The following is an 18,004-nucleotide window of genomic DNA, read 5'->3' as shown; positions in this document are numbered from 1 at the left end:
ACTTTTTAAATACATTTTAAATACATTTTGCGATAAAAATTCGAATTTGGAGAACTTCCTTATTCGTTTGAACAATTTCGGAACTTTATGATAACAACACAAAAATAGGAGACAAAAATCCAGAGAGAGTTGAAATCTCTGAAAATATTTCGCTCCAAAAGTCGAGAAAAAAAAATTGTCTTTTTTCTTCCATCGGAAAAAAAAGTTTGTTCGCAAAATAGAAAAATGAGAGCAATTTGTTTGTAGACGTCGGTTTCAGAACGAAGTAAAGAATATGGTTGTTAGCAGAGGCATCGGGCATGCATTAACAGTAAATTCTGGATGGACTGGTGATTCCCTGCTCCTTTGCTTCGGTCCGGTTCAGTCCATCTGAAGCCTTCGTCAAAATTGCATCCTTTGAAAATTGACGATCTTGTCGTTTTAATTCAAGGCTACACACGTGGGGTATAACATAGACAAATATCGGAAGTGTATTCTAGTGTTATCAAGAACAAATTTCCTTCTTTCTCTTATTTTTTCCATCATTTGGATTACACACGATGTGGAGGATCATTATTGCTGGTTTTTGCACAGTGAGTAATAATTTTTTCAATTTTTAATATTAATAATAATAAAATAATAATAATAATAATAATAATAATAATAATAATAATAATAATAATAATAATAATAATAATAATAATAATAATAATAGTAATTAAAAATAATATAATTTCCTGATTTAAAAAAATTTTAATTTAAATTTTTAAAAATTTTACATTTAACTTATAAGAATTTATTGTAAAACTTGAAGATATCGATTGCTCCGAGTCGAAGACTCGGAGTGATCGATTTCTTTATGTTTTGTAATAATTAAAGATGAGCGAGTGATAAAATCATTATAAAAAATAATAAAATAATAATAATTTTTTTATCATTGTTATAAGAATATTATTACTGTAACTGCTTCGAAATTATTTTCATTATTTCAATTCAATTATTATTTTCAAAAATTTTCAACTAAAATTCTTCTTTAAATCAATTATTTTTTAAAATTTTCGAAAAAGTTCTTTGACAATTTTCAAATCCATTTGTTTACAATTCAATTTTAATTTGAAACTTTTTCGAAATTCAATTATTCAAATAATTAATTAATTCAATTATTTAAATTCAATTCAATTATTTAAATTCAATTCCATTATATAAATTCAATTCAATTATTTAAATTCAATTCAATTATTTAAATTCGATTCAATTATTTACATTCAATTCAATTATATAAATTCAATTCAATTATTTAAATTCAATTCAATTATTTAAATACAAAAATAATTCATTGAATAATTGAATTTTTTTTTAAATTCAATTCTCATAAAGAATTTAATCAACAAATTTTTAAATAATTGAATTCTTTCGACCAATTTTAATAAAATTTTTAAGAAAATTACACTTTTCGAGAAATTTGATTAAAATTGTGTTAAAAATAATTGAAATTCTGCGATGAGTTTTATTATTTGTGAAAATAATTGAATCTCCAAGAAGAATTTTATTATTATTGAACAATATTTTTCATTTTTGCAAAGAATATTATTACTCTTGAAAATAATTGAATGTCTGCAATAATTTGTAACTTCTCTAAAATTCAATTTTTTTAGTGTTTTTATCCTAAAATTCTGCAAGAATTTTCAAATTTAATTGTTTACAATTTAATTTTACAAAATTTCCATTCTTTGGAAATTCTTCAGTTTAATACGTATATATTAGAAAATAAAAACTTCAAAAAAATAATTTCAAGTTAAATTCAAATAAACTTTTTCAAAAAAATTAATTCTTCTACAAAATTGTTAGTTAAAAGTATGAAAAATTAAAATTTTCAAAGATTTTAATTTGGAACCTTTTCAAAATTCAATTATTTCTAAAAATTCACGCTATAATGCCTTTAATATTTAATTATAATCTAAAATTTATTTTTAAATCAATTTTTCTTAAAAAAATTCTACTAGAATGGAATTATTCAAATATAAAATTCAATTCTCATAAAGAATTTTATCAATAAATTTTTAAATAATTGAATTCATTCGACAAATTTTAATAAAAATTTGGTTTAATTGTATTAAAATTTTTTTAAATAATTGAATTTTTTTGAAAATTTTATTAAAATAGTAAGTTATGCTATTGAATATCATTGAATTGAGGTAAATTTTTGAAAACATTTGAAATTTTGACATGAATTTTATTCAAATACTTTAATTTCGGAGAAGAATTTTATTATTTCTAAAGATAATTAAAATTTTGACAAGAATTTTTAAAAATTACTGAACAGAATTGACTTTTTGCGAAGAATTTTATTTTTTCTGAAAATAATTGAATTTCGGAGAAGAATTTTCTTACTTCTAAAGATAATTTAAATTAATTTTTAACTAAATTTTTATTAAAAAATTCTACGAGAATTCAATTATTTAAATAGAAAAATAAATAATTTGTTGAATAATTGAATATTTCTTAAAAATAAATTTTCATATAAAGAATTTTATCAACAAATTTTTAAATAATTGAATTCTTTCGACGAATTTTAATAAAATTTTGAAGAATAAACACATTTTTCGAGAAATTTGATTAAAATTATATTAAAATAATAATTGTATTGATACTATTGTTTTAAATAAACTAAATTACTGTAATTATTATTATACCTAATAGCAATGGTAATATAATGCTAATAATAATAGTATAATAATATTACAATAATTACTAGAATAATAAATAAAAATAATAATTGATAACTCTCTAAATTTGAATTAGTCAACTTTACTAATAATTTAGTAGGAATTAGTCAACTTTACTAATAATTTAGTAGGAATTTGTAAATTTTACTAATAAATTAGTAGGATTAGTCCATTTTACTACTAAATTAGTAGGAATTAGTAAAATTTACAAACAAATTAGTAGGAATTAGTAAAATTTACAAACAAATTAGTAGGAATTAGTAAATTTTACTAACAAGTTAGTAGAAATTAGTCAATTTTACTAATAAATTAGTAGGAATTATTAATTCAAAAGCAAAAAGTCACTGACTAATTCAAATTTAGAGAGAAGAAATTGTTGAAATGAACAAAAAGTAATAATATTTAAGTAAAAGATAAAATTAAATATATATAGTTGTAAAATAATTTTGTTAATGATCATATACAAATTAAAGCAGAAAATAATTTTTTTAATCACTATTATATTATTGATGAGAACGAAATAAAAAATATTTATTTAATATTCTTTTTTTTATTGAGAAAAAAAAATGAAGAATACACATTCATATGTAGATAGATATAAATAAAAATTTGCATACTTTTCGTGTTTTATGAAAATGTTATTGATTACCCATTGGAAAGAAAAAATTGATATCTGTGTTTAATTTAGGATTTAACTAGCATACTTATTTATTTGTTTCATCTTTTTTTTCCAAAGAATATAACGGTCTGTATAATCCGTTTACGTTCGCGATACAAAAAGCGCAATGATTAACGATTTGCTATACTTGATTTAAATCCCATAATAAACCTGACAAAATTATATATCTTTTAAAATAATATTACACGTTATAATCTCAAATTACTCTATTCTAAGAGGATTATAATTTATGTGTATAGTTAAAAGAAAATAATAAAAACTATATTATTATTATATTATGTTTACTATTATTATAATTTATAATTATTATTATAATAATAATCGATATAAAAAAAGCAAATAATACGATTACATATTATTATTATTATTATTATTATTTACAATAATTTACATTATTAAATATTAACTAATAATCAGTAAAAATTTCTACTAATTTGAATTACTGACTGATTATTTGCTTTTAAATTAGTAAATTTTACTAATAAATTAGTAGAAATTACTATTTTAGTAAAGTAGTAGGAGTAAAATTTACTATTATAGTAAAATAGTAGGAGTAAAATGGACTGTTTTAGTAAAATAGTAAGACTAAAATTGACTATTTTAGTAAAATAGTAGGAGTGAAATTTACTAATTTTTATTAATTAATTAGTAAATTATTTATAGTGAATATAAATTAATAACTATTACTATTTTAGTAAAATAGTAGGAGTAAAATTTACTATTTTAGTAAAATAGTAGGAGTAAAATTTACTAATTTTTATTAATTAATTAGTAAATTATTTATAGTGAATGTAAATTTTACTATTTTAGTAAAATAGTAGGAGTTAAATAGTAGGAGTAAAATTTAATATTTTAGTAAAATAGTAGGAGTAAAATTTATTATTTTAATAAAATAGTAGGAGTATAATTTATTATTTTAGTAAAATAGTAGGAGTAAAATTTACCAACTCAAAAGCAAAAAGTCAGTCACTAATTCAAATGATTAAAAAATTTTACTAATTCAAATTTACAGATTATTAACAAAAAACAATAGTTTAATATTAATTATTAACTAACATTAAAAAGATTTCGCTAAAAAAAATAAAGAAAAAGAATAAAAATAAACTAAGATTATAAACATTATTGTAAATATATTATTGTAGTACGGATATTAATTAATTTAAGAATCAGTAAAATAAAAATTACTTCCAATAAAAAATAATTATTTGAAATTTTAACAATAAAATGTAGATTCTTTTATTTTTTCATGAAATTAAAAAGTAAAACAGAAAAAAAATGGGTCACTAATGTGTTTACGTGGGCTTTTGTAATTATTTGGTCAACTGGTGAATCAAATTCACCTGCTATTTTTTTTACCGTTACAAGTCCTTTTCCTCATTTTTCTCAAAGCGCCAGATGCTTTTATTTTAAAGTCAAGCGAGGTGTTAATTTTATTCTTATCACTTAATTTAAAAATGAAGTATTTTTTAACGGTAAGATACAATATAAATCGTTATTATTGGAAAAAAAATTTTGTAATTCTCTTTTTTGCATTTTTTCCCAAAATATTTTACATAATTTATTGCGATATTATTGATTGTATAAAAAAAAGAATATTATTCTTATTCTAGTGCCCTGGTTTCAAATTTTATTCAGGTTTATTTATTCAAAAAATGACTGCGTTCATTCTTGTGGATAATAAAAGTTTTTATTACTTAAGTAAATCTTAAATAAACCGTTAATATTATATATCATTACATATATGTGTATACAACTGAAATTTTGTACATATGTTTTTGAAGTGAGAAAAAAATTGCCAACAGAATTGGAGTATGAAACCTATTTTTATATGAATTTTAGTTTTGAAAAATTTACTTTTCGGTAGGAAAAGATATTAAAAAATAATTTAATAAACATTGAGCCAATTAAATTAAATAATTGAGACAAATAATTTTTATTCAAATTTATTTTAATTTATTTAATTAAATAAAATGTCTTTTTCTTCAAATACTGAAATTCTTTATTTAAATATTTTACTTTTTACTTATTTCTTTTTTTTTATTTATATTTCTATTTGGAAATTTATTTACTATAGGCATCTCAAAAAAAATTGTTTTTTTAAATGTTATGGAGGTAATAATAAAAATAATAAAAAGAAAAAAAAGAAAAAAAAGAAAAATAATAAAAAGAAAAAAAGAAAAATAATAATAAAAAAAAAGAAAAATAATAAAAAGAAAAAAAGGAAAGTAATAAAAAAATAATATATTAATAAAATTAATAATATAATAATAAAAAATAAAGTAAACAATTAAAATGAAAGTTAAAAAATAAAATAATAAAAGTATCATAAGTATAGAATGAAACATAAAAAACAAAACAATTTACATCTCATAATTTTTTTTTAATACTTCAATAACGATAAATGTAAATAAATGTATATTTACGTCGAGTTAAATATTCGAAAAGAGAGTAAAAAAAATGAACTTTATGAATATACGAATGTTAATTATTCTTTTTATAATTTTCTTCACGCTTTTTGCCTCACGTGAGAGACAGCACGTGGCCATCGAGACACTCATTTTATGGGTTGAATGCATCTAATGATTAAAGAATTACACCTGCAATAAATTATGTAATCAATTTATGATAAAATCACCCCGGCAATTATATTTATATACATATATTGTATATATATGAAATGAATTATTATAATTAATTTCCAGATAAATCGATTTGACAGTAATTTATAACTCTATACGAGCAAATCAATTCAATAAACAATTTTATATCCTACGCAAACAAAATATTGCATCGAGAAGAGTATTTTTTGGCGACGTAAGAAATTTTTATCCGAACTTTCTAATATATTTTCTCCTATTAATTTTTCTACTTGTTTATTTATTTGTATTTATCTTTCTTTATTTATTTTTTCTTCTTTTCTTATTTCTTTTCTTTTCCTTTTCTTACTTTTGTTCGTTTTTTTATTTTTTCCCATTTTTATTTTTATTTAATTCTTATTTCTTTGTAACCTTTTAAAATTCAATAACTTTTATAATAATTTAAATTTCTATAAAATTTAAAAAAAAAATTATTTTTTACAAAAATTCTAATAAAATCATTCACAAGAATTCAATTATTTTTATAAGTTATACAATTTTTCACACATCAATTCAATTATTTAAAAAATGTAATAAAATTCGTTGTAATAATTCAATTATTATCATAAATAATAAAAATTTTCCTAGGATTTAAATTATTTTTAATACAATTTTAAATAAATTCCTCGTAAAAATTTAATTATTTTCAACCATTTTTTGCAAGAATTCAATTACATTTCATAAATATAATGAAATTCTTCGCTGAAAATTAAATATTTTCAAAATCTACTATTTCAATATAATTTCTCAAAAGAAATCAATGATTTTCATAAATAATAAAATTCTTCACAGGATTTCAATAACTTAAAAGAAATATGAAGATAATAAAATTCGTTGCAAGAATTCAATTATTTTCAAAAATAACAAAATTTTCCACAGAAATTCAATTCTTTTTAAACATTTTAATAAAATTTTTCGCAATAATTCAATTATTTTGATAAATAATAAAATTCTTCTCAGGAATACAATTATTTTTGAAAATTTTAATAAAATTCTTAGCAATTATTCAATTTTTTTCATAAATAATAAAATTATTCTCAGGATTTAAATTATTTTTAATACAATTTTAAGTAAATTCTTCGAAAGATGTAATTAATTTAAAAAATTTTATTAAAATTCTTCAAAAGAAATAAATTATCAATTATTTTTAATTTTTTATATGAAATTCATTTTTAAAATAATTTTTATTAGAAAATTCTACGAAAATTCAATTACCTATTTAAATATAAAAATGAAAAAATTATTGAATAAATGAATTTTTTTCAAAATTGAATTCTCATAAAGAATTTTATTAACAAATTTTTAAATAATCGAATTTTTTCGACAAATTTTTATAAAATTTCCAAGAAGAATTACATTTTTCGAGGAATTCAGATTCAATTGTATTAAAAAATAATTGAAATTCTATATGATGAATTTTATTATTCATGAAAATAATTGAATTTTTGTTAAAAAATTTATTATTTATGAAAATAATTGAATTATTGCGAAAAAATTTATAAAAAAATTTGTAAATAGTCGAATTCCTGTGAAATGTTTATTATTTATAAAAATAATTGAATTTTGGAAAGAATTTTATTAAAATCTAAAAGAATAATATTTCAAAAAAATTTAATTAAAATTGTATTTAAAACAATTGATTTCTTTCGAACAATTTTTTAAATTTTTTTTCTTTTTTTTCGAGGGTTTGAAAGTAATTTTGTAAGAATAATTATATTTTGTAAGCAATTCCTGTAGAATCGTATTAAAAATAATTAAAATCCTGCGATGAATTTTATTAATTATGAAAATAATTGAATATAGTTGCTAAGAATTTTATTAAAATTTTCAAAAATAATTGAATTTTTGAGAAGAATTTTATTATTTTCAAAAATATCTGAATTTTATTATTTTTTAAAATAATTGAATTTCTGTGAAAAATTTTATTATTTTTTTAAAATAATTGAATTTCTGTGAAAAATTTTGTTATTTTTGAAAATAATTGAATTCTTTATAAGAATTTGATAAAAATTGTTTTAAATAATTAATTTTTTCGAAATATAATAAATAATATGAAAATTTTATTTTAAATAATATTGAATTCTTGTGGAAAACTTTATTTGTGAAAATAATTGAATTTTTCGATTAATTAATTTAAAATAGTATTAAAAATAATAGAAATTCTTCGATGAGTTTTATTATTTATGCGAAAATAATTGAATTATTACGAAAAATTTTATCAAAAATTTAAAAAAAAACGTATTTCCATGAAAAATGTTATTTCTATTTCTTTCTTTCGTTATTTTTTTGTTTATATTTTTCTCTCTCTCTCTCTCTTTCTCTTTACTTTTTTATTTCTATTTCTTCCTATTTTTTCTATTTTATTTTTATATTAGATATTAGATTTCTATATTTCTCTTTTTATTTTTTTTTATTTCTCACTTTCTTAATTTTTTTATTTAATCTATTCATTTTTCTTTATTTCTCTATTTATTTAAACAATAAATTAAAATTGAAATAAATTTCGTACAAATTGAAGCGATATTCAACACTTTCCGAATAAAAAAAGAAAAGAAAAAAAAACCTCCGAGATTTGATATAAAAATATCAATGAGAAACATTTATTTTCGCGTGTTAGAGAATCCTTGAAAATATTTCACTTCGAGATTATGAATGTGGATAATATCAAGGTGCTCCATAAAATAATTTTTCTTTTTGTTTATTTTTCCTTTTTCTCTCTTCTCTTTCTCTCTACGCATTGGTCAGTGGCAAATTTTTTTCACAAATACAGATAGATATTTCCACTTGTGGATTTGTAATTGCATTTAAACCGATGTAAATCTTGGCTATATTTCGGTGTCAGTGTTGATATATGGCCAAGTTGGATAGAGAAAATCTTATGGTGTTCAGTAGAGCGTCTCTTTTACAACACCCGTTACTCCTGAAGAAGTAAAGTTCAGAATACACATTCACTAGTTCGCTCGTAAAACTTGCCACGACTGATAATGATAGTAGCGTGCAATTTTAGCACGTGCGGAACTCAGATTGAACGGCTTCACACATTTATGAAAATTAGAACACTTACACGTCTCTCTCGCTGTAATTATCGCACTTCCGAGTTCGCATAATCATTTTTAGCAATTTATATTTTTTTTATTGCATATAATTTTAATAAAAAATCATTTCTATCTCAATCTCATCATCATTTTCTCCCTTGTAATTGGCTTCTTTTCATAATCTCTATTTTCTATAATAATAATCGATAATTGTCTATATGGATAATTTTTGAAAATTATTTCTCTTTAGAGATTTTTTATTTTTAATCGATTTGTCTGGATAATTAAATAATTATTATTTAAATATTATTTAATCGCTTTGTCTAGAAAATTATTGTTTTTTGAAAAAAGAGAGAAGGAATAATTTTACTTTTCAGCTGGGGAAATATTGAAATGTTAATAGTACCAAAGATTGAATTAAATAAACTTGAACGGAAATAAATAACAGATTTTGTTCCAATTTTAGCTCTCGAGGTGATTTATGAATTTTTTTTTTCTCCCGCAGGTCGCTGCAACGGTTGCTCAAGATTATGAAGTCTCGGAGATCCAATGCGGTGGGGCAGGCTCGGCCAATGATTTATTAACTGCAAAAATAAAAAGGCCTGTTGGTTTTAGAGGTGCTCCTCTCTTTGCCGATGACAGAGCCGCTGACCCTCTCACAGATATTAATTGTCAAATAAGGCCAGATCCTAATGATCCGCAGGAGGATAATTATTTCTTGAAAGTGACGGACTTCACTCGTTGCGGAATCTTGAAGAGAAATGTGAGTGCAAATCCGTCTTTGTTCCTGGAATATAGCAAATATTAAATCTTTATTTCAATTTTTACTCCAAATTTCGAAAATTCAATATTATTTTGAGGCATTTTAATAAAATTCTTTACAAAATTTCGAAAATATACAATCTTTGCTTTGTAATTTCTTATTTTTTATATAATTTTAATATCATTCTTTTTTATTACTTTTTATTAATATTTACTTATATTAATTTATTTTTTTTTATTTATGACTATTAATTTATTATTAATTTTTATTAATACAGACTTCGCAATCGAAAATTAATTTTCAAAAAGTAGCAAAAAGTAGTAGCTTTCAAACTTAAAAAAAATTGTAAAATAGTAATTATCGAAAAATTAAACTTGACGACAAAAAAAAACTCGTTTTAGACACTTTACAAAACTGACAAAAATTCGATTCTATTTTTCTTATTTTCCTCACTTTTTCCTAATTTTCATCAAAAAATATTTACTTCTTTCTTATCCTGCTAATAAATTGAATTCCTGTAACGAATTTCATATTATTCATGAAAGAATTTTAATATTTATAAAAATAATGTAATTCTTGCGAAGAATTTTATAAAAATTTTTCAATAATTGATTTCTTTCGACTAATTTTATGCAAATTCTAATTTAAATAATTCAATTCCTGAGAAATTTTTCTTATTAATGAAAAGAATTGAATTCTTAGATTTTTACGAAAATTTTTTAAATAATTGAATTCTGTTTGGTAATTTTATGAAAATTGTTGATATTAAAAATCATTGAATTGCGAAAAGTTTTTAAAAATAATTAAATTTCACAAAGAATTCAATTAAACTTTTTGACAATAATTGAATTCTTGCGAACGATTTTATTAGAATTTTTTTTAAATAATTGAATTTCTAAGAAGAAATTGATTACTTTTAAAAATAATTGAATTCTTGTGATAAATATTGTTATTTATGAAAATAATTGAATTTTGCAAAGAATCTTATTAAAATGCCTCAAAATAATTGAATTTTCGGGAATAATTTTGTTATTTATCGACATAATTGAATTCTTTCCAAGAATTATTTTTGTAAATAATTTAATTCATGATAAGAATTTTATACAAAATTTTAAATTATTGATTTCTTTCGACTAATTTTATTCAAATTCTAATTTAAATAATTGAATTTATAAGGAATTTTTATTATTCCTGAAAAAATGGAATTCTTAGATTTTTACAAAAATTTTTTGAATAATTGAATTCTGTTTGGTAATTTTATAAAAATTGTTAATATTAAAATTTTATTATTTTTTTTTGAAAATATTTGAATTCCTAAAAAGCATTTAATTATTTGTGAAAATAATTGAATTCTGAGAACGTTTTTTTTAGAATTGTTTAAAATAATTGAATTTATAATTATGTTATTTATCGACATAATTAAATTCTTTTAAAGAATTATTTATATAAGTAATTGAACTCATGGGATTAATTTTATTAAAATCTAAAAAATAATTGAATTATTTAAAAAAAATTAAATTAAAATTGTATTTTATACAATTGATTGCTTTCAAACAATTTTATTAAAATATTTTAAAAGAATTGAATTCCTGTAAAAAATTCTAATATTTTTGTAAATAATTGCACTCTTCAATAGAATTAAAAAAAAACATTTTTGAAAATAATTGATTTTTTCGAGAATTTTAAATTAAATTTTTATGAATAATTATATTTTGTGAGCAATTCCTGTAAAATTATATTAAAAATAATTGAAATCCTGCGATTAATTTTATTGTTTATGAAAATAATTGAATAGTTGCTAAAAATTTAAAAAAAATTTCCAAAATAATTGAATTTCTGAGAAGAATTTTATTATTTTTTAAAATAATTGAATTCTTGCGAAAAATTTTATTAAAATATTTGAAAAGAATTAAATTACTGTAAAAAATTCTAATATTTTTGTAAATAATTGAATTTTTCCAAAGAATTTTAAAAAAACTTTTTTTTAAATAATTGATTTTTTCGAGGATTTGAAATTAAATTTTTAATAATTATTATATTTTGTGAGCAATTCCTGTAAAATTTTATTACAAATAATTAAAATTCTGCGATGAATTGTATTATTTATGAAAATAACTGAATAGTTGCTAAGAATTTTATTGAAATTTTCAAAAATAATTGAATTTCTGAGAAGAATTTTATTATTTTTTAAAATAATTGAATTTCTGTGAGAAATTTTGGTATTTTTGAAAATAATTGAATTTTTTTTTAAGAAGTTTGTAAACATTGTTTCAAATAATTAATTTTTTCGAAATATAATAAATATTATGAAAATTTTATTTTAAATAATTGAATTCTTGTGGAAAACTTTATTTGTGAAAATAATTGAATTTTTCGTTTAATTAATTTAAACTAGTATTAAAAATAATTGAAATTCTTCGATGAGTTTTGTTATTTATGAAAATAATTGAATTCTTGTTTAGAATTTTATCGAAATTTTTCTAAAAAATTGAATTTACATTAAAAATGTTATTATTAGTGAAAGTATTTGAATTTTTGTGAAGAATTGTATTAAAATTCTGTTAAATAATAGATTTTTTCGAAATTTTTATTGAAAATTCTAAATTAATTGAATTTTTGTGGAAATTTGATTATTTATGAAAATAATTGAATTTTGGATGAATTTTATCAATTTTTTTTTAAATAATTGAATTCTTTTGCGAAATTTTATAAAAATACTAGATATTGAAAATAATTGAATTTCGAATATTTTTTGAAAATAATTGATTCGTTTTAAAGAATTTGATTATAATTTTCGAGAATAGTTTTTTGATTTCCAATATTAACGAATTTAAAGTAGTGGAAATTCTCTAAAAAAAACAGAATGACTAGCTTTTATTGGTTGAAATCTAAAAAAGGAAATGTGTCTATAATTTTTATTCTCTGCAAATAGGGATTCATTCATCTCAGGGTGTGGTTCCCGGCATTTCCTGGAGTCGTAATGCTTGCAGATCAGGAATTAATTTTAATGTGTCGTCCACCGGAGCCAACATTATTGAGGCACAAAGCTGCCGGATTCGCTGGAACCTTGTGAGTGCTGCATTTTCGAAATTCGAATTTTAATTAAATTGAAAATTTTTCACCCTATAATCAATTTGATAAAAGTTATTTTATAAAATTAATTCGCCATGAATGTAGAATTTAAAATTAGAATTTTAACATTGAATAGAAAAATTTTCTTAATAAAATTCATCTGCGATAAGAATTTAGAATCTAAAATTCGAATTTTAATTAAATTGTAAACATTTTTATTGATAAAATCTATTTAATAAAATTAATTCAACAAGAATTTAGAATTTAGAATTCGAGTTTTAATTAAATAGAAAATACTTCTTGATAAAATCAATTTGATTAATAATAAATCTGACAAGAATTTAGAATTCGAATTTTAATTAAATAGAAAATTTTTATCAATGAAATTCAGTTCATAAAATTAATTTCGATTAAAATCAGCGGAATAAAATGAATTCAACTCAGAATTAAATAATTACAGTCCACATGGAGCGAGAGTTTCTGGAGTAGTGGAAGAGACACCAGGACGTTTGGAGTACGAAGTTGCACTTTATCGTGAGGCCGCTGGCAATTCATCTGATCCGAATCAAAGTTCCCAAACGGTCGATCAGGCCGTTCCGATTGGCACTAAATTACAATTGAGAGCTCGCATCAGCGCCGAAAGTGCATGGGGTTTCATAAAACTTTTAGAAGTCACAGTCAGTCCCGATCCCGATCAGCCACACGCTCCAGGAAGTGTTTTCCTCGTGAAGGACGGTTGCAGAAATCGTGATTTCGCCTCGATTATTCCCCATCAGCCGGCTCGATATCGTGACAAAAAAAATGAAGTCTTCCTTGATTTCGAAGCATTTCTCCTGAGTTCAATGAGAGACAGATCAACACTTTGGATTCATTCGCAAATTAAGGCGTGTATGGAACCCCAGGACTGTCAACCGGTAAAATTTATCATCCATTAATTTAATCCAATTTTTTTAAGGATATCAAATTGATACTTTTTTTTTTGTCTCAATTTGATATCAAAATGTTGCTTCGATAGAAATATTTTACTGGAAAGAAAAAAATCGTTTTTTCAGGATTTCTGTCTGGATTTGTTCGAACCGTCAGGACATGGAAAACGCAGAAGAAGAACGTCCGAAAAAGAAGATTCAGAGAAAGATTTGTCCTTCCCGAGGGTTGAGAGATTAATTCAAAAATACAATGATTCGACTCCTTTCACAAAATTCAAGGAAAATATCGAGTATACCGTCATGATGCCAGACGGTAACTATTTTCAATTATTTTTCCTCATTAAAAGTATTTTACAACTCTTTGCATATTTTTTGTTTATAAATCCAGGCATCACAGTACCTTTTTTCCTCAAAAAAGGTTTTCCTCAGAAAAGGGGAATTTTTTTCCTCAAAAAGGGGACAAAAATTTATTTGTCTGTACAACTTGCATATATAATTCCAATTTTTTATCATATAGCTTCTATAAAATTTTTTAAAAATGATTCGATTTTAATCAGAGTTGCCACAAAAATTTAATTTTTATTTTTCCTAATTTTTCCCTGATTTTGAGACAAAATTTTGACTTTTCCCCTAAAGAATATTCTGCGATACTTTTTTTTTAAATATTTAATAATTATTATTTTTCCATAGGAATTAAGATTTTCAAAGCATTCAAATTCAAATCTTTTTAAAATTCAACCATTTTATAATAATTTAAGATGACCGAGAGATACGATCATAATTTTTAACTGTAAGAAATATTTTTACTGTAACTTCTTCAAAATTATTTTCATCATTTCCATTCAATTATTATTTTCTAGAATTTTTAACTAAAATAAATTCTTCTTTAAATAAATTATTTACAAATAATTTTTATAAAAATTTTGAAAATTTAAAAATGTATTTGTTTACAATTAAATTTTACGAAATTTTATCGATTATTCGGAAATTCTTCAATTAATATATAATTTGAAAATAAAAACTTCGAATAATTTCAATTAAACTTTTTGAAAAAAATGAATTCTACAAAATTGTTAGTTAAAAATATGAAAAATTCAGATTTTTAAAGATTTCAATTTGAAACATTTTCAAAATTCAAATGTTTATAAAAATTCACGCTATAATGCTTTTAATATTCAATTATTATGTAAAGTTTTAACTAAAATTCACTTTTAAATCAATTTCTATTAGAAAATTTTACGAGAATTCAATTATTTAAATATAAAATAATTTATATTGAATAATTGAATGTTTCTTAATAATGAATTCTCATATAGAATTTCATCAACAAATTTTTAAATAATTAAATTCTTTCGACGAATTTAAATAAAATTTTTAAAAATAATAACATTTTTCGAGTATTTGATTAAAATTGTACTAAAAATAATTAAAATTATGCGATGAGTTCGATTATTTATGTAAATAATTGAATTATTGTGAAGAAATTTATAAATAATTGAATTTCTGTGAAATTTTTATTATTTATGAAAATAATTGAAATTCTTCCAAGAGTTTTGTAAAAAAATTTTTTAAATAATTTAATTCCTACTAAGAATTTTGTTCTTTATGAAAATAATTGAATTCTTCCGAAGAATGTTGTTATTTATAAAGATAATTAAATTCTTGTCAAGAACATTATTAAATGTTTTGAAAAAAACAATTTTTACAAAGAAATATAATTTTTGAAAATAATTGAATTCCTGCTGAAAATTTTGTTATTTTTGAAAATAATTGAATCTCTGCAAAAAATTTTATAAAAAAAAGTTTTAAATAATTGAATTCCTGCGAAGAACCTTGTTTTTTATGATAATAATAATTGAATTTTTCTGAAAAATTTTGTTATTTATCAAGATTTTTGTTATTCATTATTTATGGAAGTAATGGAGTTATTACGAAGAAATTAAAAAGAAATTTATAAATAATTGAACTCCTGTGAAATTATTTTATTATTTATGAAAATAATTAAACGATTGCGTAGAATTTTAATAAAATTCTTTTTAAATAATTGAATTCTTTTGGAGAAATTTGATTAAAATAGTAGATATTGAATATCATTGAATTTAGGAAAATTTTTGAAAATAATTGATATTTTGCCAAGAATTTTATTAAAATTTTTGAAAATAATTGAATTTCGAAGAAGAATTTTATTATTTCTAAAGATAATTGAAATTTTGACGAAAATTTTAAAAATTTCTGAACATAATTGAATTTCTGCGAAGAATTTTATTACTTTTGAAAATAATTGAATTTTTGGAATCATTTAAAACTTTTCCAAAATTCAAATTTTTTAGTGTTTTTAACTAAAATTCCTCGTTAATTTCTTTATTTTTAATAATTAATTAAATGCATATATTAAAAAATTTAACTAATTTCAGAATAATTTAAATTTTGATAATTTTTGCAAAAGTTTAAGTTCTTTAAAATTTCTAATAAAATTCATTCAAAATTGAAATTTTATAAATTTTGAAATTAAAATGTTTTAAAGTTCATGTATTTATGAAAATTGTAAACGCAACTATTTTAAAATTCAATTAATTTTGAAATGTATAAATAAAATTATTCATTAAATAATTTCTAAGTTATAATTTTATGCGATAGTTCTTCAAGAATTAAGTTATTTAAAAAGAAATTATTGTAAGAAATGGAAAAATTTGAAGGTTTTGTATTAGAATTTTTGTTTTTCTAGAAAAAACTATTAACTAATAATATTTTAATTATTTGAATGTTAATTAATTATTTTTCTAAAGGTCTGCATTCGGTTGAATGAACCACCTTACAATTTATAAAATTCTTTACGAAATCTATATTATTTAAATCATTAACATAAAAAACATATTTATATTATGTTGTGGTGTTAATAATCTAAATCGGATATAAAACGCACTGAATTCTATAACTTTGAGTCTAAATTTTATGATTATACTTTGAAAAAGATTTCAAAAAAAGAAAAACTTGTTTATTTTTTATTAGAAAAAGGTGAAAAAGGTGACAAATCGTCAAAAAGATGAAAAAGTTGATAAAATTGAAATAAGGGGACAAAAGGGGACAAACTGTGATGCCTGAAAATCGTAAAATACTTTCACTAGTAATTTACTTTCAGTAATTTTGTTTCAAAACATTTTTTTTTTGCCTCGACACACGTGTTTTTATAAATCAACAAAATTAATTTGATATTTTCAGATGTTTACGACAGGATGACATCAGGTTTCGAAAGCAGTTGTGGAAGTTTCCTTTACGTGGCAACAGGCCTTGGGGCCTTGTTGGTCCTTTCTGCTTTAATTATGTGCTATCTGGCGTCTCGTCTCCAAAGTATTTCCCAATTACCTCACAATAAAACCATCGACGAACTTGTCAGAGATCGTGCTAGAAAATATTACGAACCATCGTCCGGTTACACTGCTCGATCAACTATACAATAAATAACTAATTTTCAAATACACGACAAAAAAAAAGAGAATCATTCGTAAAATCTTTGGTGGTTTTATTTTCTTATAAACTGAGATATTTTTTTAATTAAACACAATTAAAAACTTATTTTTAAGACAAATCTTCTCTCTAAAAATGGAGTATTATATTGTTTGTTTTAATATGACAAATACTGTACTGATTTTTTTTCTCCAAATAACGCAATGCTATTTCGTGACCTGAAGGAATTTTTGATGCAATTGAATTTAGAGTTTATTAGTAAAAAAAAAAATTGTTAAATACACTAAGTATTTGTTTGATGAATAGAGAGAATTTAAGCTTTAAAACTGTTTTAGTAATAAACTCTGTACATATAAATCATTTTTTTTTTTTTTGGTACAAATTAAGCGCATCATAAATATGAAAATTTTTTTCTACATAATAATATTTATTACTTAATTTATTTATAAGTGTGCGCCAAAACAGTCTTGAACACAAGAAAGTTTAAATGAATAGTGAACGATTATAAACTGTAGTAATAAGATTTTTATATTTATTTAAATTATTATTGAAAATAAAAAATTTCCACAAAATTTGTCTTTATTTTTCTGGAAAAAAAAAACATTTTTTTGTTGCGTAAATAAAAATAGAATTCGATAACATATAATTTCTTAAAGTAATATTTGCTACCAGAGCACAATTTATTTTATAAATATACAACTAAATAAAAATAAATTATTTTAA

The 18,004-nt window shown here is 20.7% G+C and overlaps 1 protein-coding gene across 1 annotated transcript; it reads left to right on the top strand.

Annotated features, from left to right (window-relative positions):
- The first annotated feature begins 345 nt into the window (after nucleotides 1–345).
- Nucleotides 346–17,496, top strand: LOC122505951. The gene is made up of 6 exons (XM_043617856.1): nucleotides 346–572; nucleotides 9,561–9,818; nucleotides 12,751–12,887; nucleotides 13,351–13,804; nucleotides 13,943–14,129; nucleotides 17,036–17,496. The coding sequence occupies exons 1-6, from the start codon at nucleotides 540–542 to the stop codon at nucleotides 17,272–17,274; spliced, it is 1,308 nt and encodes a 435-aa protein (XP_043473791.1). The 5' UTR covers nucleotides 346–539; the 3' UTR covers nucleotides 17,275–17,496.
- The last annotated feature ends 508 nt before the right edge of the window (nucleotides 17,497–18,004 follow it).

Source organism: Leptopilina heterotoma, unplaced genomic scaffold (assembly GCF_015476425.1).
Source record: "Leptopilina heterotoma isolate Lh14 unplaced genomic scaffold, ASM1547642v1 Lhet_380, whole genome shotgun sequence".
Taxonomy (NCBI): Eukaryota; Metazoa; Arthropoda; class Insecta; order Hymenoptera; family Figitidae; genus Leptopilina; species Leptopilina heterotoma.
The sequence above is the reverse complement of the archived record's forward strand: the minus strand, read 5'-3'. Positions and strand labels throughout refer to the sequence as shown.

Coding starts and splice junctions, on each gene's coding strand:
- LOC122505951 (XM_043617856.1), top strand. CDS start 540: ATGTGGAGGATCATTATTGCTGGTTTTTGCACA. Junction 9,819..12,750: donor GCGGAATCTTGAAGAGAAAT/GTGAGTGCAAAT, acceptor CTCTGCAAATAG/GGATTCATTCATCTCAGGGT. Junction 14,130..17,035: donor TACCGTCATGATGCCAGACG/GTAACTATTTTC, acceptor TGATATTTTCAG/ATGTTTACGACAGGATGACA.